Source organism: Polypterus senegalus, chromosome 1 (genome assembly GCF_016835505.1).
Source record: "Polypterus senegalus isolate Bchr_013 chromosome 1, ASM1683550v1, whole genome shotgun sequence".
In the NCBI taxonomy this organism is placed as follows: domain Eukaryota; kingdom Metazoa; phylum Chordata; class Cladistia; order Polypteriformes; family Polypteridae; genus Polypterus; species Polypterus senegalus.
In genome coordinates, this window is record NC_053154.1 from 310792939 (window position 1) to 310817776 (window position 24838).

The 24838-nt window shown below is 41.0% G+C and overlaps 1 protein-coding gene across 1 annotated transcript in view; it reads left to right on the forward strand.

Annotated features, from left to right (window-relative positions):
* LOC120514923 (CD276 antigen homolog) overlaps positions 1-21487 on the forward strand; it is a 54915-nt gene extending 33428 nt beyond the window's left edge. Inside the window, exons 3-5 of the mRNA XM_039735567.1 lie at positions 5811-6131; positions 17038-17165; positions 19116-21487. Of these exons, the coding sequence (XP_039591501.1) occupies positions 5811-6131; positions 17038-17138 (422 nt within the window). The 3' untranslated portion in view covers positions 17139-17165; positions 19116-21487. The remainder of the gene's footprint in view (positions 1-5810; positions 6132-17037; positions 17166-19115) is intronic.
* Positions 21488-24838: the final 3351 nt, after the last annotated feature.

Consider the following 24838-nt stretch of genomic DNA (forward strand, 5'->3'; position numbering starts at 1 on the left):
GTGGCGTGCATGCATATGCTACATGTTAAAGCAGGGTGACTATATTTTGGTATGGCATGTTTGGCACTTCCAATTAGACAGTAACGTTAACTTATGGGACTTATTCATTTAGTCAGAAGGTAAATCCCGTGCTGCCTCATCCATGATTCTGCTGATGTCAGTGTCGTTAGGCACATTTATTGTTTTGGGTTTATTGACTACAGAAATCTTCATCTCCCATGGCTCTTTGTTATCAGCTCAGCAGTTCTTTTCATCTGTGTTTGCTGGATGTGACAGCACACTGTGTAGCTTGAAAGCACATTGTTGACTTTATCGATTTCACAAGCTTAACCGACAATGGACAGTATCATTGTAACTGTGAGTGACGGAGAGCACACAAGGCCATCATCAGTGCGTTGTTCACTTTCAGCACTAGCCCAGGGATGTCTTTCAATGCTGACATTATAATTTAGTCTTACTGAGTGTTTTTATTTTTAGGTTATGTTTATTTTTAACATACATAATGTGTCCTTGGTACTCGTGACACACATGTATAGCTTTAACAAGGGTCTTTTAGGGAGACTTTTTCAGTCATAGAAGGTTTATCCATCGCAAACTCACAGGCTTGCTTTGTTTCAGACCAGGTTAGCAAGTGCAATGTCACTCTTTACTGTTTAAATCCCCACCCGTACTCTGAGCTGTGTCTTCATGAGGCATTGGATTAGTTTACAAATGTTAACCCCACATCCATCCAACAATTATCCAACCCGCTGAATCCTACCACAGGGTCACGGGGGTCTGCTAGAGCCAATCCCAGCCAACACAGGGCACAAGGCAGGAACCAATCCTGGGCAGGGTGCCAACCCACCACAGGATACACACACACACACCCACACACCAAGGCCAATTTAGAATCACCAATCCACCTAACCTGCATGTCTTTGGACTGTGGGAGGAAACCCACACAGACACGGGGAGAACATGCAAACTCCACGCAGGGAGGACCCGGGAAGCCAACCCGGGCCTCCTAACTGCGAGGCAGCAGCACTACCACTGCGCCACCGTGCCGCACCCCACTACCCCCTATTTTAAGCCTAAATTCACTCAAAGTGTCTCCAGACGCTATTTCCGCAAATCGCGACTCTCTAGCACCATGAATATTGAGTAGAATTACCGGACCTCATAATTTCCGTCTTCATTATCTGAACACTGTCATATGACACATTAATTATTAGCAATGCAAGATAAACAACTATTGAAGACAGCTGAGTATTTTTGGCCTTTCAGTCGGCTTTTACATTTAAAACAATGTAAGTATGTCTGATTTATTGGAGCAGCGTTTATTATTCTTATTTAATTCAGTTCCCATCACGGAGACAGACAACTCTATGTTAGTCTAGTCTAATGAGAGAAGTTTTTGAATTTAATGCCAGTGCTGAAGGGAAGAATTTAAAATTGTGCTTTTCGGAAAACTATTTGAATGTCAAATTACGGGAAGAGTTTGTCTTGCAGAACATTACTGACAGCTACAGCTTGTGTTCACTCTCCTCTATGGACTGTTTACTTCTTTAAAATGGGAGCTCACCTTTTATGTACAGCAGGCAAGAAAAATGTTCACCGTATTATTATCCCAGTCTGTAATTTAGCTTAGCAGGCATACACTTTTACAAAATAACGTCTCATGTGGCTGTAGCAGATTTCATGTCGACTGCTGTATGAAATTAAGATTTGCCAGCAGCACGTACTTCTGTTTTGTCATTTTATTTTCTTATGTTCTCTGTCACAATGACAGTTACAGTAACCGTATGATTTACTGGGACCTAATCATCACCACAGGCATCAGTTTCTATAGTTTTGCCAGGACATTGGTTGCTTGGGGACAGCAGAATGATTTACGTGAGCTCAGTGTCTGGCTCTCGGTGTCTTCCAGTACAGATTTTCTGTGGGTATAATTCTTTATACCAGCGGTTGGCAAAGTCATTCCTGGATGGCCGCAGTGGCTGCAGGTTTTTGTTCCAACCCAGTTGCTTGATAAGAAGCCCTTAATGCTCAAGTAACATTTCTACTTCATTTTAGTTGTCTCTCTCGTTTAGATTTTGAACCCTTATTGCTTATTTTAGTCTTAAACATCCGTAGTCTTGGTTTTTAATCACCCCTTATTAGCAATCAGATGCAAATGACAAAAGAAAAATTCAGCATTTCTCCATTAAGCTTGTTTCCATTTACACCTGCATGTGTTTATCGTGTACTATTTTGGTTTAATTAAATACTTGGTAAGAAAATGAAGAGAAAAAAGTGAATGACTGAGAAATACTCATCTGTTTTAGACTTCAAATCATTTGGATGATATCCTTAGAAAGGAAAAAATATCTAGGATATGAGAATGAACTGACATGGCAGAGTTAAAGCACCAACGAGCCCTGAAATTAAATAATTGACAAGGAGTTTTTTTTTTTAATTAAGCAACTGGGTTGGAACAAAAACCTGCAGCCACTGCGGCCCTCCAGGAATGACTTTTCCCACCCCTGCTTTAGATCAACACAATGACTGGAAAATAAATGTTTGTTTTGTTATCTAATTCTGTTCTTTTCTGCTGCTGGGTCACTGAAACAGAATCCCCCTGGACACTGAATAAGCATTTCAGTGTCCTACCTGTCAAATTAATTCAGTTTTACAATGCCAGCAGGTCAAAGCTCACTTCTGCAGTATTATATACAGTGGGATGCAAAAGTTTGGGCAACCTTGTTATAGTCATTATTTTCCTGTATAAATCGTTGGTTGTTACGATAAAAAATGTCAGTGAAATATATCATATAGGAGACACATACAGTGATATTTGAGAAGTAAAATGAAGTTTATTGGATTTACAGAAAGTGTGCAGTAATTGTTCAAACAAAATCAGGCAGGTGCAGAAATTTGGGCACCACAAAAAAGAAATGAAATCAATATTTAGTTGATCCGCCTTTTGCAGAAATTCCAGCCTCTAAACGCTTCCTGTAGGTTCCAATGAGAGTCTGGATTGTGGTTGAAGGTATTTTGGACCATTCCTCTTTACAAAACATCTCTAGTTCATTCAGGTTTGATGGCTTCCGAGCATGGACAGCTCTCTTTAACTCACACCACAGATTTTCAGGTCTGGGGACTGAGATGGCCATTCCAGAACGTTGTACTTGTTCCTCTGCATGAATGCCTTAGTGGATTTTGAGCAGTGTTTCGGTCGTTGTCTTGTTGAAAGATCCAGCCCGGCAGCTTCAGCTTTGTCACTGATTCCTGGACATTGGTCTCCAGAATCTGCTGATACTGAGTGGAATCCATGCGTCCCTCAACTTTGACAAGATTCCCAGTCCCTGCACTGGCCACACAGCCCCACAGCATGATGGAACCACCACCATATTTTACTGTAGGTAGCAGGTGTTTTTCTTGGAATGCTGTGTTCTTTTTCCTCCATGCATAACGCCCTTGTTATGCCCAAATAACTCCATTTTAGTTTCATCAGTCCACAGCACCTTATTCCAAAATGAAGCTGGCTTGTCCAAATGTGCTTGAGCAGACCTCAAGCGGCTCTGTTTGTGCTTCCTCTGCATCACTCTCGCATACAGCATCTCCTTGTGTAAAGTGCGCAATGGTTGAACGATGCACAGTGACTCCATCTGCTGCAAGATGATGTTGTAGGTCTTTGGTGCTGGTCTGTGGGTTGACTCTGACTGTTCTCACCATTCGTCGCTTCTGTCTATCCGAAATCTTTCTTGGTCTGCCACTTCGAGCCTTAACTTGAACTGAGCCTGTGGTCTTCCATTTCCTCAATATGTTCCTAACTGTGGAAACAGACAGCTTAAATCTCTGGGACAGCTTTCTGTATCCTTCCCCTAAACCATGATGGTGAACAATCTTTGTCTTCAGGTCATTTGAGAGTTGTTTTGTGACCCCATGTTGCTACTCTTCAGAGAAAATTAAAGGAGGAGGGAAACTTACAATTGACCCCTTAAATACTCAATAGATGTATTTTCATATTTTCGATTCTTGTTTCCTTTTTTCACATCTTCGCCCTTTTGATTCACCTGTGTATGTAGGTCAGGGGTCACTGAGCTTACCAAGCCAATTTGAGTTCCAATAATTAGTTCTAAAAGTTTGGGAATCAATAAAATGACAACGGTGCCCAAATTTATGCACCTGCCTGATTTTGTTTGAACAATTATTGCACACTTTCTGTAAATCCAATAAACTTCATTTCACTTCTCAAATATCACTGTGTGTGTCTCCTATATGATATATTTAACTGACATTTTAACTCACTTTTGACACCCACATTAAACCTCTTTGTAAGTCATCTTTTTATCATCTCCGGAACATTGCTAAACTCCGTCCAACACTTACCCTGGCAGATGCAGAGAGGCTTGTCCATGCCTTTGTCTCGTCCAGGCTGGATAACTGTAATGCGCTCCTCATTGGGATTCCTGGCAAGAGTATCCAGAGACTCCAGTACATTCAGAACAGCGCTGCCAGGATCCTGATGAGGGTGCGAAAGCATAGCCACATCACTCCTATCTTGAAAACCCTTCACTGGCTCCCTGTACCACTTAGAATTGAGTACAAGGTCTCCCTCCTTACCCATCAGTGCATCTATGGATCTGCTCCCCTGTACTTACAGGAACTCCTTATCCCTCATACTTCATCACGCACCCTCCGCTCTGTGCATACCAACACTCTTCAAGTTCCCAGAACTAAACTTAGCAGTATGGGTGATCGGGCCTTTTCTTCGGTGGCGCCGAGGCTGTGGAATTCTCTTCCTGACTACCTGAGAGCCCCACAGTCGACTGATGCTTTCAAACGAAACCTAAAACGTATCTTTTTAGAAAGACATTTTGTTAAATTATTTCTATAGATTATCTTGTTTGTTAATTTATTCTTATTTTGTAGCACTTTGAGATTGTTAAATATAAAGCGCAATTATTATTATTATTATAGGTGGTGCAGTGGTAGCGCTGCTGCCTCGCAGTTAGGAGACCCGGGTTCACTTCCCGGGTCCTCCCTGCTTGGAGTTTGCATGTTCTCCTCGTGTCTGCGTGGGTTTTCTCCGGGCACTCCGGTTTCCTCCCACAGTCCAAAGACATGCAGGTTAGGTGGATTGATGATTCTAAATTGGCCCTAGTGTGTGCTTGGTGTGTGTGTGTGTCCTGCGGTGGGTTGGCACCCTGCCCAGGGTTTGTTTCCTACCTTCGCCCTGGGATTGGCTCCAGCAGACCCCCGTGACCCTGTGCTCGGATTCAGCGGGTTGGAGAATGGATGGATTATTATTATTGTCTGTCTATGCATTTATTTGAAGAGCTTCTGAAAAAAAGCAGATTTCCCCCCTGGGTACAAATAAAGTTCTATCTTATCTAATGTAATCTTTGCCTGCTATTATATACCAATTTATAAAAAACATTGTATTTTTTTCTTAAGCTTAGCAAATGCAGGTCTTGTTGCTAACACAAGCATAAACTTTTTAAAACTAATGCCATGGTGGTATGCAAAATTCAGCACTTATAATATAAGCAATTACAAAACAGTTGTTTGATTGCAGAGCACCTGTAAATGGCATTCACAACAGTAACACCACCTGAAGGTGACAGGTTACTTGAGTGCTTGTAAATCTGCCCTGAGGTAAGTCCTGCCTGGCACTTGATCTCGATGTACTGTACGTAGATTTGTATAATGTACAGATGGACATGTGTGTTTGTTGGTTTGCACTAAAATGATGAATCATAATCTTGAACCAGTATAGAACAGGTATATAAAAATGATTTGAAATCGCAAAATATTATTTCTATTTTCTTTTTATCTTTATTTAGCATCAACAGTACATATCCGTGGAGAAAAAGGAAAAGCGGTGATACTTCCATGTGTTTTTCCAAGGGATACTCTACCAAAAGAAGTCAATGTGATCTGGAACAAACTGCCAGATACCAACGTTCACGTGTTCTCAAATGGGAAGGATGATCCTAATTTACAGAATTCTGCATTTGTGGACCGCACCACTTTATTCCGAGAAGAAATACACAAAGGAAATCTGTCTCTTCAGTTACTTGATATCCGTGAATCTGATAAAGGGGAATATAAATGTTTTGTGTCCCGCACAGCTTTATCAGAGAGAGTGACACTCACTGTTGACGGTGGGTGCTTTCCTTCATGTCTGCATGTATGATGAGGTAGATTAGATTAGATTAGATAGATAGATAGATAGATAGATAGATAGATAGATAGATAGATAGATAGAAAGAAAGATAGATAGATAGATAGATAGATATGAAAGGCACTATATGATAGATAGATAGATAGATATGAAAGGCACTATATGATAGATAGATATGAAAGGCACTATATGATATATAGAACAAGCTTTATTTTTCCATAGTAGTATTTTTTTTCCCACAGAAGCTCAATAAAAAAATAAATGTATATTATATTATATTATCCACCCATCCATTATCCAACCCGCTATATGCTAACACAGGGTCACGGGGGTCTGCTTAAGCCAATCCCAGCCAACACAGGGTGCAAGGCAGGAAACAAACCCCGGGCAGTGTGCCAGCCCACCACAGGGCATGCACAAACCCACACACCAAGCACACACACACACAATTTAGGTTTGCCAATGCACCAAACATGCATGGCATTGGACTGTGGGAGGAAACCAGAGCACCCGGAGGAAACCCACGCAGGTACGGGGAGAACATGCAAACTCCACGCAGGGAGGACCCGTGAAGTGAATATATTATAAAATATTATAGTATCCATCCATCCATTATCCAACCTGCTATATCCGAACATGGGGTCATGGGGGTCTGCCGGAGCCAATCCCAGCCAGCACAGGGTGCAAGGTAGGAAACAAACCCCGGGTAGGGCACCAGCCCACCGCAGATTATATTATATTTTATTATAAAATAATCTTGGGAAGAGACAAAACCTTTCTTCCGGTGACGAGACATGATCTTTTGAAGAGAGACAGAGAGACACTTTCACGTCCCAGGAGACAGTCAAGTCACGTCATACTTACAACCGTTGGAAGCAAGTCCCATGAGACAGTGACTTTTGCAAGTCACGCCCTACTTACAACCATTTTCAAACAAGACCCACGGTCATCTAACCTCTCAGTTGTTGGAATGCTTTTGGCAGACACACATCCTGTGCTCTCAGCTCTTAAAAATTGTATACGTTCTAGATGACACATCAACGAATAAGTGAAGAAGAAAGAGCAGCACATCGAAAAGAGACCCGAAAGCGTTGGAGAGAAAATAATGCACAAAAGTAGAACGTAGTAAAGAATTCAAAAACATTGGCGCGATACATTTGCAAAGCAAGTTAGAGATAATGTAAGTAGAATTTTTGAAAGTCTAAAAAAAAGGATAGTGAAGATTGTATTAGCACAAACAAATGGAAAATATTACTCGGTGAAATAATGGAACAGCAAAAAGAGATAGTAGAGTGTCTGAGGATGTCTGGGGAAGAAGAGAGACAAGGCAGTCAGACAAAATGACAGCTGCTGGTTAATTCTTTTAAACGTTCAAAAAGCCACACGAGAGGCAACAACATTTATTTCTATAGCCCATTTTCAAATGTAGCTCAAAGTGCTTTACATAATGAAGAATAGAAAAATAAAAGACACAGTAAGAAAATAAAATTAACTCAACATTAATTAACATAGAATAAGAGTAAGGTCCAAAGGCCAGGGAGGACAGAAAAACAAAAAAAAAAACTCCAGACGGCTGGAGAAAAAAATAAAATCTGCAGGGGTTCCAGGCCACGAGACCACCCAGTCCCCTCTGGGCATTCTACCTAACATAAATGAAACAGTCCTCCTTGGATTTAGGGTTCTCATGGAAGGACCTGATGATGATGGTCACGTAGACTTCTGGCTTTTAGTCCATCAGTGTTGCAGCATCATGAAGCTTTGAGTAGGTGGTGGTGGCGCAGGCCGTCACCACAAAGAAACCGAAAAAAAAGAAACAGAAGAGAGAGTTGGGGTCAGTACGGATTTTAGAGCCACCATGAATAGTTATTATGATGAATTGAACATAGAGAGTATCAGGATTAAGTTAAAGTGAAGTTATGAGAAGGCCATGTTAAAGTAATGTGTTTTCAGCAGTGTTTTAAACTGCTCTACTGTATCAGCCTGGCGAATTCCTATTGACAAGCTATTCCAGATTTTAGGTGCATAACAGCAAAAGGCCGCCCGCCTCACCACTTCTTTTAAGTTTTGTTCTTGGAGTTCTAAGGAGACACTCATTTGAGGATCTGAGGTTACGATTTGGAATATAAGGTGTCAGACATTCCGATATATATGATGGGGCGAGATTATTTAAGGCTTTATAAACCATAAGCAGTATTTTAAAGTCAATCCTGAATGACACAGGTAACCAGTGTAGTGACATAAAAACTGGAGAAATGTGTTTGGATTTTCTTTTCCTAGTTAGGATTCTAGCAACTGCATTCTCAACTCGTTGCAAACATGGCACAGCAGCCGCTAGCCAGCTGCTGATCAAGCAAAGAGGAGGTAAAAAAAAAAAACAATTTGTTTCTCATTGTATCACCGTTTAAAAGGGGGTTTCGGGGGAGTGACTGCATCTCATTTGGGTGCGTTCAGCCCCTCCCTTCACAACAGCGCATTCAAAAATACGACACTTAATTTTAATTTTTTTTTACATTTTGCCTCCTCCAATCTTGTACCAGTTTCTCAGATGCAACAATTTTTTTTGCAGCAACACAGTTACCATTTTCTTTCACCTCTTTTAAATTAAAAGCAGCTTCATATTTTATTTTGATTGAACGCTTCAACGTAGATAAGGGATTCTCTTACGATAAAGGTATATGAAGGTGTGAGATACACAAAACGGTGCAAACGTTGCTTCGGAATCACGTAGGCACACCAGAGAGAGAGAGAGAGAGAGAGAGAGAGAGAGAGAGAGAGAGAGAGAGAGAGAGAGAGAGAGAGAGAGAGAGAGAGAGAGAGAGAGAGTGAGAGAGAGAGAGAGAGAGAGAGAGAGAGAGAGCAAGTGAGTGAGAGAGAGAGAGAAAGAGAGAGAGAGAGAGAGAGAGAGAGAGAGAGAGAGAGAGAGAGAGAGAGAGAGAGAGAGAGAGAGAGCACGTGCTGATACAGCGCATTGCCACACCCACATAGAAGAAAAAGGCCATGTGCTCTGTGGTTTCTCTCTTAGGTGGGCATTGCATTTCATAATCTCTTGGACCAAAGGCATGAGATATCCGAATTCAACTTATATGACTGACATTATAAAATACCATAAAATTATACTGTAAAGGCAAATCCCAACTTATCCACAGGAGAACTTATCCACGAGTATATATGGTACTTTTCTGTGTCATAAAAGCCAAATTAAATCTACTGGGATTCAATGTTGCATAACCAGAAAATTTGAAATTTTCCAACAGGGTGAATACTTTTTTTTAGATACCATTTCCTATGCATACAGATGTGGACAAAATTGTTGGAACCCGCTTTGTGAAATAACTTGAAACTGACAAAAAGCCATTAGCACCCATCATTGTTTACTCCATCTTCAACAAAAATCAGAATTGGCTTTAGAGTTTTGATTCAATGTTAACATTTCAAATTAGAACACAAACCTGACGTGAACACAAAGGGACCTTTAAGCTATTATTGTGTTGCACAACCTTTCGAGTTTACAATCCCTGCACACAAGCGATTCCTGGAGCTCTCCGTGAGACTTCTGCACCTGTCCACTGATCGTTTGGCACACTTATCCCGAGCAGACTGCTCCAGCTAGATCAGGTCTGAAGGGGTCTTCTCCAGACTCCATGTGTCAGTTCTTTCCATAGATGTTCAATGGGATTCAAATTGGAGCTCCCAGAAGGCCAATGTTCTGTCCTAGGCCATTTTTGGTTACTTTTCGTGGTGGATCTTGGCTCCTTATCCTGTTGGAGAATTTATGACGTGTGACTGAGACAGAACTTTCTGACACTGGGTAGTGCATTTCGCTCCAAGATTGTCTTGATAGTGTTGGGATTTCCATATTTCCTGCAAAAACTTGAGTCTCACAGCAAAGCAGCTCCAAACAATCACTGAACCTCCTCCATGTTTCACAGTAGGTCTGTTAACTTGCCATTTCAATATTAATTTTAAGATGTGTGTTGCAATTACTGTCTGCATTGGGTGGCCCATAACACACTACTAAAATAAGACCTCGTTCCCTAATGCTTTTTAGGCGAGGCCAGATGTCCTCATTAAGATGGGGCTCACGGTCCAACTGAAGAGGACTTGCATTTTGATAGATAGATCTATCGATCAATCTTTCTTGTCATTGTTACTTTTACAAAGGAACAACGAAATTGAAGGTGCAGTCGACTCAGTGTGAGGCATAAGAGATAAAAAGAAGAGAGAAAATAATAAAAAAAAGGAATAGTAATAAAAGTACTTTATAAAATATACAAATTGCACTTGTTGACTTAAGGTCTGTATTGCACATTTAGTTTTATTTGAGTTCAGGGCCGTGATTGCTTTTGGATTAAAGCTGTTTTTAAGGCAGTTTCTCCTGGTTTTCATTGCTCTGTATCTCATACCCAATGGCAAAAGCTGGTAGAGGCAATGACCGGGATGTGATGAATCCTGTGAAATGTCTATTGCTTTTTTGTGACATCAGGAGGTGTAGATCCGTTCCAGAGTGAGGAGGGTACAACCAATTGTTCTCTCCGCTGTCCTGATGACCCTGTGGAGCTCTTTCCTTTCTGAGGAAGTGTAGCTGCTGTCCCACACACATAGTCCGTACATGAGCACACTCTCAATGGAACAGTGATAAAAGGCAAGGAGCAGATTTTTGGGGAGATGGTTCTGTCTGAGGATTCTCAGAAAATAAAGTCTCTGCTGCACCTTTTTCAGCAGCTCCTTGGTGTTGGTGCTCCAGGTCAGGTCATCCTCCAGCTTAATGTCCAAAACCCTGAACATCGGAACCCTTTCCACACAGGCCCCGCCAATGATGAGTGGCGTTATGTCAGTTTTGTTTTTTCTAAAGTCAATAACAAGCTCCTTTGTTTTTGTGGTGTTGAGGAGCAGGTTATTGACTGCGCACCACTCTGACAGCCGCTCCACCTCGTCCCTGTATACCAGCTCACCCTCCTTGCCTGAGATGAGTCCGACCAACGTTATGTCATCCGCGAACTTTATGATCTTGCTGCTATGGTGAGTGGGGACACAGTCATAAGTGTAGAGGGTGTAGAGGAGTGGGCTGAGCACACAACCCAGCGGCGTCCCGGTATTGAGGCTGAGAGCAGTAGATGTGTGGAGACCCAGCCTGACCCTCTGGGAACGACCAAACAGGACGTCCAGTATCCAATTACAGTTGAGTGATGGAAGTCCCAGATCTGCCAGTTTGGACACCAGTTGTTGTGGGAGGATAGTGTTAAAACGGCAAGCTGAAGTCCACAAAGAGCAGTCTGACGTAACTCCCCAGCTACTCCAGGTGGGTCAGGGCAGCATGAAGGGCTGAGGCCACAGTGTCTTCCGTGGATCTCTTTGCTTTGTTAGCAAATTAAAATGGGTCCAGGTCTACTGGCAGAAAGGCAAAGACATGACTCCGCACCAGTTTCTCAAAGCACTTCATAATGCCAGATGTGAGTGCCACTGGGCGGAAATTCTGTTTGACATAAACAGCAACTTCATCTCCTTTTCTGTTCTGTCTATCCTTTCTAAAATGTCTGTTATACTCATCTCCATCTTTGATATTTAGCCAGGTTTCCGTTATTGCTATAATTTCATTATTACACTCTGCCTTATACAACTCCACATCACTTACCTTATTTTTGATACTTCTAGCATTAAGGTGAGCCATTTTTAATGTGTTATTCCTTCAACATTTAAATGTTGAGTTAGAATTTACATTACTATGCATTTTTATTTCTACACCGTTCCTTGTTCTTTCATGTATAGTTCTAAACCCAGCCTGTCCTAAACTCCCTCTCCCCGCCATTCCCTAGTTTAAACAATCCACAACTAATCTCCTCATACAGTACGCTTCCCCAATACATTGGTGCCCCTCCAGTTCAGATGTAACCCATCATGGCAGAACAGGTCCCATCTGTTTTGAAAGGAGTCCCAGTGCCCCATAAACCTACCTGTATACCCTTCTACCCTGCACCAAGATTTGAGCCACGTGTTAAGCCTTCTAATCTCCTCAATCGTACCTGGACTGGCATGTGTTGTGGTAATGCAGGTCTCCCACTACTCTAACTTTCCTCCTACTAACTTGCTATGTCATAATATTATAAAGTTGTACATTGATACTGATCCACACTGGGGGACCCATAACACTGTCCCAATGTCAGACCTCTGTCGTTCCCCCTTTTTTTTTTAATCCCTGCCAAGGCGTATGTGCCCTGGAGTGATCTTGATACCCAGAAAGACATCAAGGAAATTCAGATAAATGATAGGAAGGGCGATTTCATAAATAGCATCCAGTCATGTGAAAAATTAAGTACATCTCATGAATTTTTTTTCTTTTAAATATATCTGGTCATATCAAGACCTGATCTTCAATGAAACAGTATTTATAAGTAAAAGTGATATAAATGAAAGAACACATTGAACATTTGACTTTGCACTATTTTATTCGATGAAAAATGAACAAGTATGTCAATGATACCTGTGATTACATTAAATTCAACCTTCGCTCTAATGTCAGGTGTTATTGGTCTCTGGCATTCACTGGGAGAAAGTTTCCCCCACTCCCCCATGCAGCTGTGAGATGTTTAAAGTGTCTTGCATGCACAGCCATTTCAATCCCCCGGCACAGACTTATCTCAATCTGGACTTTGACTTGGCCATTCAGAAACCCTTCATTTATCTTTTCAGCTATGTTTTGGTGGCTTTACTGGTATGCTTAGGGTCATTGTCATTTTGAAAGGTCCATTTTTGGTTGAATTTCAATTTTCTGACAGATGGTCTCACATTATTCTCAAGCACCCTGTGGTACAATGAAGAATTCCATGATGCTCTCCAGACCCTGATGTAGCAGATCACCTCCCAGCCAGAACATTTCCATCAGCATGCTCTATACCTGTCATCAGGTTCCTCTGGCCAAATGCTGTCTATGGTTTTCACCAAACATGTCTACTGCTACTTTGGGCAAATATCTCTCTTTGCCTCATCTGTCTAAGAGCACATTGTTCCAGAAGTTCTGGTCTTTGCATAAATGTTCATGGGCAAACTTTAGTCAGTCCCTGCTGTTCTTTCTGGACAGCAAAGGTATGCTACCTGGCAGACCTCCCAAGTAAATTTAATTTGTGCAGCCTCTTTCTAATGGTAGATTCATATACTTTGACACCAACAGTGGCAAAAGCTACCAGATGGTCGCATGATAAAATGCTGGGGTTGTTAGGGACTTTTATCATCTTGTGTTCTGCTCTTGGGATGAACTTGCTAGTGTGGCCTGGCCTGGACAACTTAGCAGTTGTTTGAAATCTTCTCCACTTAAGGGAGACCTTCCATACAGTGCAATGGCTGATTTCCAATTGTTTTTCAATCTCTTGATAGAGAGTCATCTAGAACCTTCTTTTTGAAAGGCCACAGAGAGCTCTTTCGATGTCAGCAGGGCGAAAACACAAACTTCAACAACAAAAACACACCAAAGTAAATGTCAAGAGACCGTTTAAATAAAACAGGATCGGATAAGATCCTCCCTAGTGATGTCCTAGTCATTTGCATCTGATCCTAATTTGAGGTAACCGAGGTAGGGATAAATAGTGCGATGCAGTTACCTTTTACACATTTATTTAAATAACATAATGTAGATAATTGTCCACATTTGTTAAATAAACAAAAAACAAGGGGTGTATATACTTTTTCACATTCCAATAAGGTACATAGAGGATGTAAAATCCATGCTGTACTGGTCCTATCTTTGCTCTCTCCAGGGCTATCTATTTGAATCTATAATCATATAAATAACAGCTTGATACCAATTCCACCTACATTCTAGTACTTTCTTAAACAACTCTCCCAATTTTGTTGTACCTTTTATTGTCTCATTTCTTATTCTGTCCTTTATTATTATTATTATTATTATTATTATTATTATTATTATTATTATAGTGGAACCTCATTTCACAACTATTATTCATTCCAAAACTCTAGTTGTAAACCGATTTGGTCTTGAACCGAAGTAATTTCGCCCATGGAATTGTATGTAAATACAATTAATCTGTTCTAGACCGTATGAACTATATGTAAATATATTTTTTTTAAAGATTTTTAAGCACAAATATAGGTAATTATACCATAGAATGCACAGTGAACTAAATGTAAAAACATTGAATAACACTGAGAAAACCTTGAACAACAGAGAAAACTAACACTGCAAGAGTTCTCACTGTAGCGCTACGAACTGCTCGCTAAAAACACTTTTTTTAAAGAGTTTTAAGCACAGGGAAAAAATGAACATATGAAAAATCCATAATTTAATTAACCACAAAGAAAAGTAACATTGCAATAATTCACACTATGAACCAATCACTGTAAACAGAAGTGAAGTGGAGGTTAAAATCCAATAGAAAAAAGTCTAAATTAAATACAACGAGGTTAAAACAATGCTCGAATCAGTCTCTTTAAAAACAAGCCTGGTTCAATTTTTTAACTGCCTTCTCGGCCTTATGTGTCCAGCCATCTCTCTGTCCCGCTCGCTCACAGTGTGTGTGTCTCTCTCTCTCTCTCTCTCCCTCCCTCCCTCTCCCGCGTGTGTCTCTTTCTTGCTCCCTGCACAGGGAGAGACTGAACATGTGCGGAAATCATCGGTGCGTACAAACCGAAAGGGAAACTGGTTTGTTCATATACCGAGTGTGTGGTAGTGAACAGACGCTGAAGTCTGGCAAACTTTTTGGTCATAAACAGATTTGTACGTGTTCCGAGACGTTCGTGAACAGAGGTTCCACTGTATTATTATTATTACATTTACATTTATTTTCTTGGCAGACTCTTTTGGTCAAAGCAACTTTCAAAAGAGGTAAAGATAATTGAGTAACATTAAACTCAGGCCTGTTTGTTCACCATGTGTAATAAGGACAGGTAACCAAAGTTGATTGCCACAATACATTTACAATCTTAGGTTACAATCAATAAAGCAATTAAACTTAATTAAACAATAAATCAACCAACAGCATAAAAGATCACTTAGCAACATTTTTTTTCAGATCAGTCAGGTAGACTCAGAACAGATGTGTCTTCAGTCGCTTCTTAAATACATTGAGAGAGTCTGCAGTTCAGATGGAGGTGAGCGTCTTGTTCCATCAACTCAGAACCACACAGGAAAAAAGTCAGGATTGAGACTTGATACCATGCAGAGGTGACATCAGTAGACGCTGCTCCCTGGCAGATCTGAGTGGGCGAGAAGGAGTGCAGGACTTCACCAGTGTCTCCATACACACAGGTGCTGACCCCCTGACTGCTCTGTAGATAAGCATCAAGGACTTGAACTTAATGTGTGCTGCTACAGGGAGCCAAAGTAGTGACCTGAAGAAAGGAGTGATGTGTGCCCCCCTCGGCTGGTTAAATAGAAGACAGGCCACTGCATTCTGGACCATCTGCAGTGGCTTGATAGCACATGTGGGTGGTCCTGCCAGAAGTGAGTTGCAGTAGTCCAGACACAATAAGACCAGAGCCTGGACCAGAACTTGTGCTGCATATTCTGTAGTGACAGGAGAGGTTAGGAGCGGGCCTTGATACAACACATTGCTGCACCCACCAAATGACAAACCAACTCAGGATCCCAGATTAGGACTCAAGTGTAGCCATGCAACGGGTGACACCTTAGCACCACACTAGTTCAGGTGGAATGGAACCAGTGTGAGTTTTTTTATGGTGGCTGGAGTGCCAATTCTGCCACCAACCCCCAGGTTTTTTCCCTTCACGTTAAAGGGCCTACATGGAGGGCTGGATGGAGATTAACGTCATACCCAGGACAAAGCAATTGCAGGTTAAAGGGCCCAACAGAGTTGAGTCACTTTTGGCGTTTACAGGATTCGAACCGGCAACCTTCCGATTGCCAGTGCAGATCAGAGCCACCACTCCACCCAAATATTCTGTAATAATAATGATAATAATAATATTGTGGTGAAAGCTCAGCTTTAGTATAAGAAGACTACAAAACTCATTATGAGTGCTAATTTGTGGTAAAGGTGCTGTAAAATTGGGACGTCATTCATTGTCAGACATGAGACGTGAACTCCTACTTGTAGCTGGGAGTGCGTGACTTCATGACTACTTCTCATATCCCATTCTGTTGTGGGACAAACTCTTATCCTAGTCAGACTTCTCCAGCAATTCCAAGGAATAATTTTCAGATGCTTAATACATATGCACTCTGCTTTCTGGTATCCTTTCTAAAATGTTAAAATGACTTATCTTTCCTTTCACCATCCACCATGGTCTTAAACTTGTTCTAGTTCACAATCACAGACCCCCTTCCCCGTGTACTCATAATCTTAAACATTCAATGTCCCTCATGCACGGACTGCAAGGAACACCTAAACTGGAAAGATTAAAACCAGTGGATGGCCTTGCAGAATTCAGAATTCTAAATGAGTCTTAGAAGAGTACCCAGTAAAAATGAATTCATATATAAAAAATAAAAATGCACACAGGTGTGAAACGCACAATAAGTCATTTCACAACCAGAAAGAATGACGTCAGCAGCAGCCCACACCCCATACCTCTCTGTCCTTCAGTAAAGTTGGGATCTCAGACGGCATTTTTACACTCTTTAAAGTGCTCGTAAATACAAATTAGCAATTAATTTTATGAAAACAAATTATGTATGGTTTTATTTCTGGATTTAATATCAAATGGTTGGAAATTAATCATTATAGAATTTCATTTTCATTGTGATGTTTTCATATTTGTGGTTTGGGCATTTGACATTGAATATGGTTTAGAGGTCTTCTTATGCTCACTTTAGTAAAGATCTGAATTTTTTGAAAGTCAGTTGAATTAAGTGAAATTTTTGTGTTTTTCAAAATTCACGGTACATTATACATTTTTAATTTTTGTTTGCTTTACAGAACCAGTGGTTACTAAAGAGAAATCATCTAATAGCCGCAGCCCAGCACTTCATCTACAGATGTGTCTCCTGCTTCTCACACCTCTATTTAACCTGACCTAAGTGAACCCGTCCACGACTTTCAACAAGGTGCTAAAATTTATTACAAAGGAATTGTTAAAAATGATGTATTAACTTTAATAAATAGGACATACAGTGGTGTGTGAAAGTAGGGATCTGCACTGGCAATCGGAAGGTTGCCGGTTGGAATCCCATAAATGCCAACAGGGACTCTGGTCTGTTGGGCCCTTAACCTGCAATTGCTGAGCGCTTTGAGTAGTGAGAAAAGCGCTTTATAAATGCAAAGAATTAAGTATTAAAGCCCCTTGAAATTCATCCTAATTTTTTGGCATGACAAAAGACTTGTACACATTGTTGCAGGTGGCTGGGGTAATGGGGATGCCCTGGAGGACCGAAAGAGGGCTTGTGCCTTCCCCAGACCATGTGGGGGCGACCACCCTGGTACCAATGGGGACCACGGGTACAGAGCTTTGATACTCAACCCTGTAGGGGCCCGTGGTCACCACCAAGAGGCACCCCAATGCCTTGGGAGTCCTGGACCTCAGCATTTCCGCCACACCCGGAAGTGCTGGGGGGAAGAGAAGCGGGGACACCCGGAGTGCTTCCGGCTGCACAACCGGCACTTCCGCCACACTGGGCAGTGCCGGTGGAAGATTGCTGGGAAGCACCTGGAGCACATCCGGGTGATTATAAAAGGGGCCGCCTCCCTCCATTCATTGGCTGGAATCGGGAGTGGAGAAGGACGGAGCTCGGGAGGAGAGACCAGGAGGTGGCCTGAGGAGAAAGGCTTTTGTGTTGTGGCCAGCACTTTGGGGACGTTTGGGGTTTTGAGGTGCACTTAGCTGTAAATATGACTGTAAATAAACGTGTGTCGGGTGACTTCAACGTGTCCGCCTGTCGGTGTCCGGGCTGGCTTCCACAACGTATTTATTCATCTTGAATGGTTTCCCAGCAGACATTCACATGGTGGCCTCCTGTTAACACTCAATTAAACACCACATTAGCCCAATTTGGGGGCTGTTACAGGGGGCCGCAGCAAACATTCACATAGTGGTGCCCTGTGGGCAGACCATGGGCAGTGTGGGCTCAGGAAACCCCAATTAAATACCACAATGGCCCAATATGGAGGCTGCTACTGGGGGCCTGTTAGTAAAGGTCCCCTAGTGACCCAAAATGAATTAAGTTCAGTAAGCCCCTCACTAGCCCACTGATGTGTTGGTAACGCTGGCCAATGTCATCTCTAGTTTATAGTCTCCCACTTTTATTGATAAATAACACAGTGAATGAGTAGTTTTGGTGTGTTTTAGATTTCAGTTGCAGAAGTCTAAATAATAATTTGAACAACTTTAAAAAGTATCGTTTGTATTTTGGCTAAAACTGCACAATTTTTTAGATATTATCAGTAAGTTTTTTTTTGTGTTTAGGACTGTAACTTTGCAAAAAAAAAAAAAAAGTTGTCCAAGTGCAATTAAATGGTTTTGTAACAATAAATAGTTTAAAGCCACATTTGTATTTGTTTTTATCCTTTTTTATATTAATTAATAAATGGTATTGATAAAGAAACAACTAAACTTTATATAAAAATTTCCAAGAAAGGACCAGAAAGTGGTGGCCCGGTGGTAGTGCTGCCGCCTCACAGTAAGGGGTTCACATCCTGGGTCTGTCTGGCCTTTGTGGAGTTCCACACGTTTGCTTCGGTTGTCCAACAACCCCACCCTGGATAAGTGGGTATAGAAAACGGATGGGTGGATTTGTACTTGGGGGATTGTGACCAAATTTGAGCTCCCTGTCTGCTTGCCAACTCTCTCTGGGCCAGTGTTTTGGGGCCAAAGTTTCTCCGATGTCCAAATCCCAATTGGGCCATTTTGGCTGCCCACAATCTGTTTACTCACACCGGGCCTACCCTGGCCCAAGTTCAGCTTGTTTGCTGGGTTATTTAGAAATATATTGTTACAGCATAAGAGTTTTCATTAAAAACACTGAATGTATAAATATGTGGACAAATCTTTTGTCTTGCAGACAATTAGGATGACTTGCAAGGGGATTGAAGACTTTCGCATGCCACAGCACATACAATTTGTGAAAATATCCACGGATTTTTTCAACCTCTAACCATACAGAGTCATAAAGAGAGAAAGTGTGTGTCTTAAATGGATTTGGTGAAAGACAGAAGTTGACGTGAAGGGCTGGCTGGTCCTCCTGGAACAATTTAAAATTGGCTGCTAATCAACTATAACATCTCCATCCTACGATCATTCCATCTTTACCAGACTGAGGAATTGTGTTTAATTGGATTTTGTAAATTGTACTTTGAAGAAGACATCTTTACTCATGTTGACTTCATTAATGTGTTCTGATTTAGGTTTGTGTGGGGTCTCTTGATTGATATTATTTGCTACTCGCCCCATGCTGTTTATAGTCATGACTGAGAAAAGATGAAATAATCTTGCAATTTCATGGAGATGACAAAAGATTTTGAAGCATTGGGCTTCAATGGTGGTCAACGATGAACAACAGTACACCTTTTTGAAACATCCATGAAAAAATGTCATTGTGTAGCATAATTCATAAGATGGGTTTCCAGTTGTACTCCAATAAACACTCGTGTTTAGAACATTGTGAGCATACAACTGGATATCTGACCTTTGAATTGTGCAACACAAGTAACAATTGTCATGAATATTTGAATATTGTTTAGTGAGCTTCAGCTTGGACCACCATTGAAACTCAATGCATGAATAACTTTGTGAAATTCGGGATAAAAAAACATTTTCTCAGCCATAACTAAACAGCACGTGGCAAACAAGGAGTTTCATTTTATTTAATATTTTTATATTTATATATTTATTTCTTCCTCTGTAAAGCGTGTGGTGAGTGACCAAATGTCATTTTAGAAAAGATTTCTGTGGTTTGTGTTGTAAGTTCATTCAAGTAAGGGCCACTTGATATGTAATGGTGGAGGCTGAAGGAGTGCAGTGTTGGGTTGATGAATAGATCGATAGTTAGAACTTTATTTCAAGTTCAAGTTCAAGCACTTTATTGTCATTGTGTAACACAATGAAATTACTATTTGTGAGAGCCCTAAGGTGCATTTAAAGAAAAGTCAGATAATTCCGAATATGTCATATACCGTGTTAAGTGAACAAGTAACCAGAGCAAATTATTATTGCTCAAAGTACAGCAGCAGAAATTGTTATCGCACCTGTTAATAGTACATTACATATTCTATATTGTATTTCATTAGTATATTGTACATTACCAATATAGCTTATTGCACATGTTCAACTAAAAATGATCTCAGACTGAGGAGATTCAGAGTTCAGAAAGTTCATGGCAGATGGGAGAAAGCTCTTTTTTTGTCTGTTTGTACGTTCACAGATTGACCTAAAGAGTCTTCCTGATGGAGGAGCTCAAACCAAGAATTTCCAGGATGAGTTTTGTCCTCAATGAGAATGTTTTTGGCCCTTCTCACACAGCGAGTCTTATACAAGAGTTCGTCTGATGGCAGTTCAGTCCCAATAATGGCCTCTGCTGTTTTTACGACCTGCTGCAGGGCTTCTTTAGCATCCTTGGTCCAGCTGTTGTATCTGCAGGCCATCATGCAGTTAGTTAAGATGCTCTCTCTCTATAGTGCTTCTAAAGAAATTAACCAGCAGCCTCTGGGAGAGGTCAGCTCTCCTTAGCTTCCTGAGAAAATTGAGGCGTTGTTGTACTTTGCCTATTATATTTCTCACCATGGGAAACATTTTTTTTTAATTGAAGCTCTTTAAATTAACACCTAAATACACTACCTGTCAATTTTTGAGACCATACGGATATTTTCATGTCTGATAGAACTTAATACAATTTCTTTAAGATACCGTAAAATTGATTTAAAATACAGTGGAACCTCGGGTCACGACCATAATTCATTCCAAAACTCTGGTCGCAACCCGATTTGGTCGTGACCCGAAGTAATTTCCCCCATAGGATTGTATGTAAATACAATTAATCAATTCCGGACCGTACGAATTGTATGTAATATCCACACAGATATTTTCATGTCTGATAGAACTTAATACAATTCCTTTAAGATACCATAAAATTGATTTAAAATACAGTGGAACCTCGGGTCATGACCATAATTCATTCCAAAACTCTTGTCACAACCCGATTTGGTCGTGACCCGAAGTAATTTCCCCCATAGGATTGTATGTAAATACAATTAATCCATTCCGGACCGTACGAATTGTATGTAATATCCACACAGATATTTTCATGTCTGATAGAACTTAATACAATTCCTTTAAGATACAGTAAAATTGATTTAAAATACAGTGGAACCTTGGGTCACGACCATAATTCATTCCAAAACTCTGGTCGCAACCGATTTGGTCGTGACCCGAAGTAATTTCCCCCATAGGATTGTATGTAAATACAATTAATCCATTCCGGACTGTACGAACTGTATGTAAATATATATTTCTTTGCAGATTTTTAAGCACAAAAATAGTTCATTATACCATAGAATGCTCAGTGTAATAGTAAAGTAAATGTTTACTTACTTCTGCTTGGGATCTCTCGCTCTCACTCGCTGCACAGGGAGAGACTGAACATGTGCGGAAACCATCGGCGCGTGCGAACCGGAAAAGAAACTGGCTTGTTCGTCACCCGAGTGTGTGGTCGTGAACAGATCCAAAAGTTTGGCGAACTTTTTGGTCGTAACCCGATTTGTACGTGTTATGAGACGTTCGTGACTGTATAGTCAAGGCATCCCTAGTGTTACTAATGGGTCTTGCTGCTAGAAATGACTCTATTGATTTCTAATTTATTTTTCACATAGAACTGCAAAGCCCCTTTCAGTGTCCTAATGGTCAACTCTCTCAGCGTATCTTTAATTTAGTCACGTTTACCTGCAAATGAGTTATTCGAGAAACCTTTACGATTGCGTTACAACCGCTGAAACCTGTTACTCTCACGGGGGTCTGCTGGAGCCAATCCCAGCCAACACAGGGTGCAAGGTAGGAAGCAATCCCCGGCAGGGCGCCAACCCACAGCAGACCTCAGTTGTCTTCTTCATTAAATACATTCCAAGATTCCAGTGTCTAATGCAACAGATAAAATTTGACTCTGGGATGCTGGTCTTACAACAACAACATTTCTTTGTATAGTATCCTAACAGTGTAACAACTTTAACCTCCAAACTATATAAAATAACAGATAAAGCAAGCAACACTATAAATAATTCACACGTAATAATAATCAAATAAGCAAACATTTTATAGTCATTTTTTATGACTAAATAAAATAGATTTCCGTTTTGGAATAAGCTAGCCTATAACCTACATAAACAGAGTGGAACAGGCTGTGTATGACACAATTCTACGTGCTTGTAGTATGCTGTTAGCGTATGCCGCAGTTACAACATAGGCTAATAAAGTTCTATTGTACATTTAGAAATGTAGCTCCGCTAAAATATTAGCAATTTCCAGAAGATGGCCCTCAAATGTGTCGTCCAGTCAGTCAGTGAACTGAGATTCAATGTACTGCATGACATGTCTGCAGTTCATTCCTCCGTTCTGAACACATCGTGATTCTTTAGGTGAACTAATTCACCGTACCGTACTGCGAGTAAGTGCGAGTGTCTTGTCTGTAGTTTGTGAACGATCTTGCAGTGCTTCTCCAGATCATTCCATAGTGGGTATACTGGTTCACTCAGTCAGTCAGTGCACTGAGACAGACAGAGCAAACTGACCGAGTCAGTCATTGGCTAGTTGTCGTCATGTCCATTTTGATGAAAACACTTACTTTTTCCCTAAAGTGAAGCTAAGATGAAAACTCCAGACTGACGTGGAATGCAATATAAAACGTAGCATGCACTGCACATGCCGCGGAAAGATTTGTTCTTTTATGTCACTGTACCGGTAAGTTTGTTCAGTGACAAGTGACGAGTACAAAAGAGCTAGTTGGCACATCACTAAAATCTACTGTATATGATCTTATAAAGCAATTAGATAATTAGTAGAAGGGTAGCATCCTTAGATACAATAACATGACGCAAGTCTCTAATGGCGCTTTTCCACTGCATAGTACGGCACAGCACGGTTCAGTACAGCTCACCTTGGTTCGGCTCAGTTCGGCTCGGTTTGCATTTCGACTGCAGTTTAGTACCGCTTTAGAGTGGGCGGGATTATTCACGTGTCGTTATAGTTGTGCCGCCTCTACTGCCGTGACATCATCGTAAACGCGCCACAAACAAACACACAACAATGGAGCATATCGACGGAATGGTGTTCTTCACTCTCGGCATGTGGATGTTTTTAACTGTTTGTAAGTCCGATGGTAGCGACGTGTCCTGAGAGCTTAGCGACCTCCTGAAAAACTTTTTCCCGCTCCTTGGCTACCAACGAGAGGAACGTCTGTACTTCCTCAATAGACCACGAAACAGCCATTTTTGGTTGAAACAAAATGGTGCGTCCGAACCTTCGCTGGCTGTGCTAAAAATCTAGCGGGTCCGTTGTGTCTCGTGTCGCAAGTTCAGTGACGCAGTAATGACGATTTTCTCCGGCCAATCAGTGACCAGCAGATTTACATGTCACGTTTTGGTAACGGTTCGGCGCACTTGGAACCTCGGCTGAGGTGGTACTAAAAAAAAGGACCAGGTACCAGGTACTGTTCCCAGTGGAAAACCCCCCAAAAGTGAGCTGAACTGAACCGTGTCGTGCCGTACTATGCAGTGGAAAAGCGCCAAAAAGGTAACTAAGGTCAGATGGCCACGAGAACAGAAAAACAAAAGACAAAGCTCCAGTTTCAAAGAACAAGCCGTACGTGAAACTGGCAAAAGAAAAACGAAAAAGGTTAAAACGGGCCAAAGAAAAGAGACATTGGACAGGAGATGACTGGAGAAGTGAATCATGTCATGCGTTTGCCTCACACACGTCACACTCTGATGGCCTTCTACTCCAAGGCAGTTGTCTATCCTGGGCCTTTCCTTTCTTTTTCTATCCTGGTCACAACCAGTCTGCCCTCATAGAAAGACTGAATGAATTTTGGGAGACACTTCATCAAAATGTTACCCACCTGACCCAAACAAAAACCACACATGAAGAAAAGTCATTAATAAATAAATGAAGAAATGTACCTAATAATTGTATTTAATATTAGGCAGTATGTATTTAAAAATTGTGGGGACAAAAAATGTTATTATTTGTGTATTTTATATTTCTTTTAATATACCTGTATAAGTGTTGTAACAAACTGTAGATACTGTAAATTGTATTTTCGAGTATGTACAATATGTACAGCATGTTCACCCGTCCTCAATGAACTCTTGGAAGTCTCATCATAACCCTTAAAAGACTCGCTCTTTCCATATGTACAATTTAGCAGTCAGTTTTACGCAAGCGATTTTGGTGTGTGTATACTAAATGTTTGTATTGTAAGGGTATTGCACTTTGCCTCCCTATTGTCTTTTTGCTTTTTCACTTATTTAAATGAGGCCATAATATGAAAACACGTCCAAGAACTTTGTATGAGGTGGGCCACCACAGTTACAGTTTGCTTACTTTAAGTGCTGCATAAACTTCTGAGAGAAACACGGAACAGATGTTTGTGAAACTGATTGAGTTTTACGCTTCACAGCAATTGTTGTTTTTTTTTTTTTTTCATTACCCATTGGGATTATTAATCATTAACGAAGATTTTCTATTTCACGGATCTGTGGGAGAGAGGAGGGAACTCAGTTATCAGGACATTAATGAAAG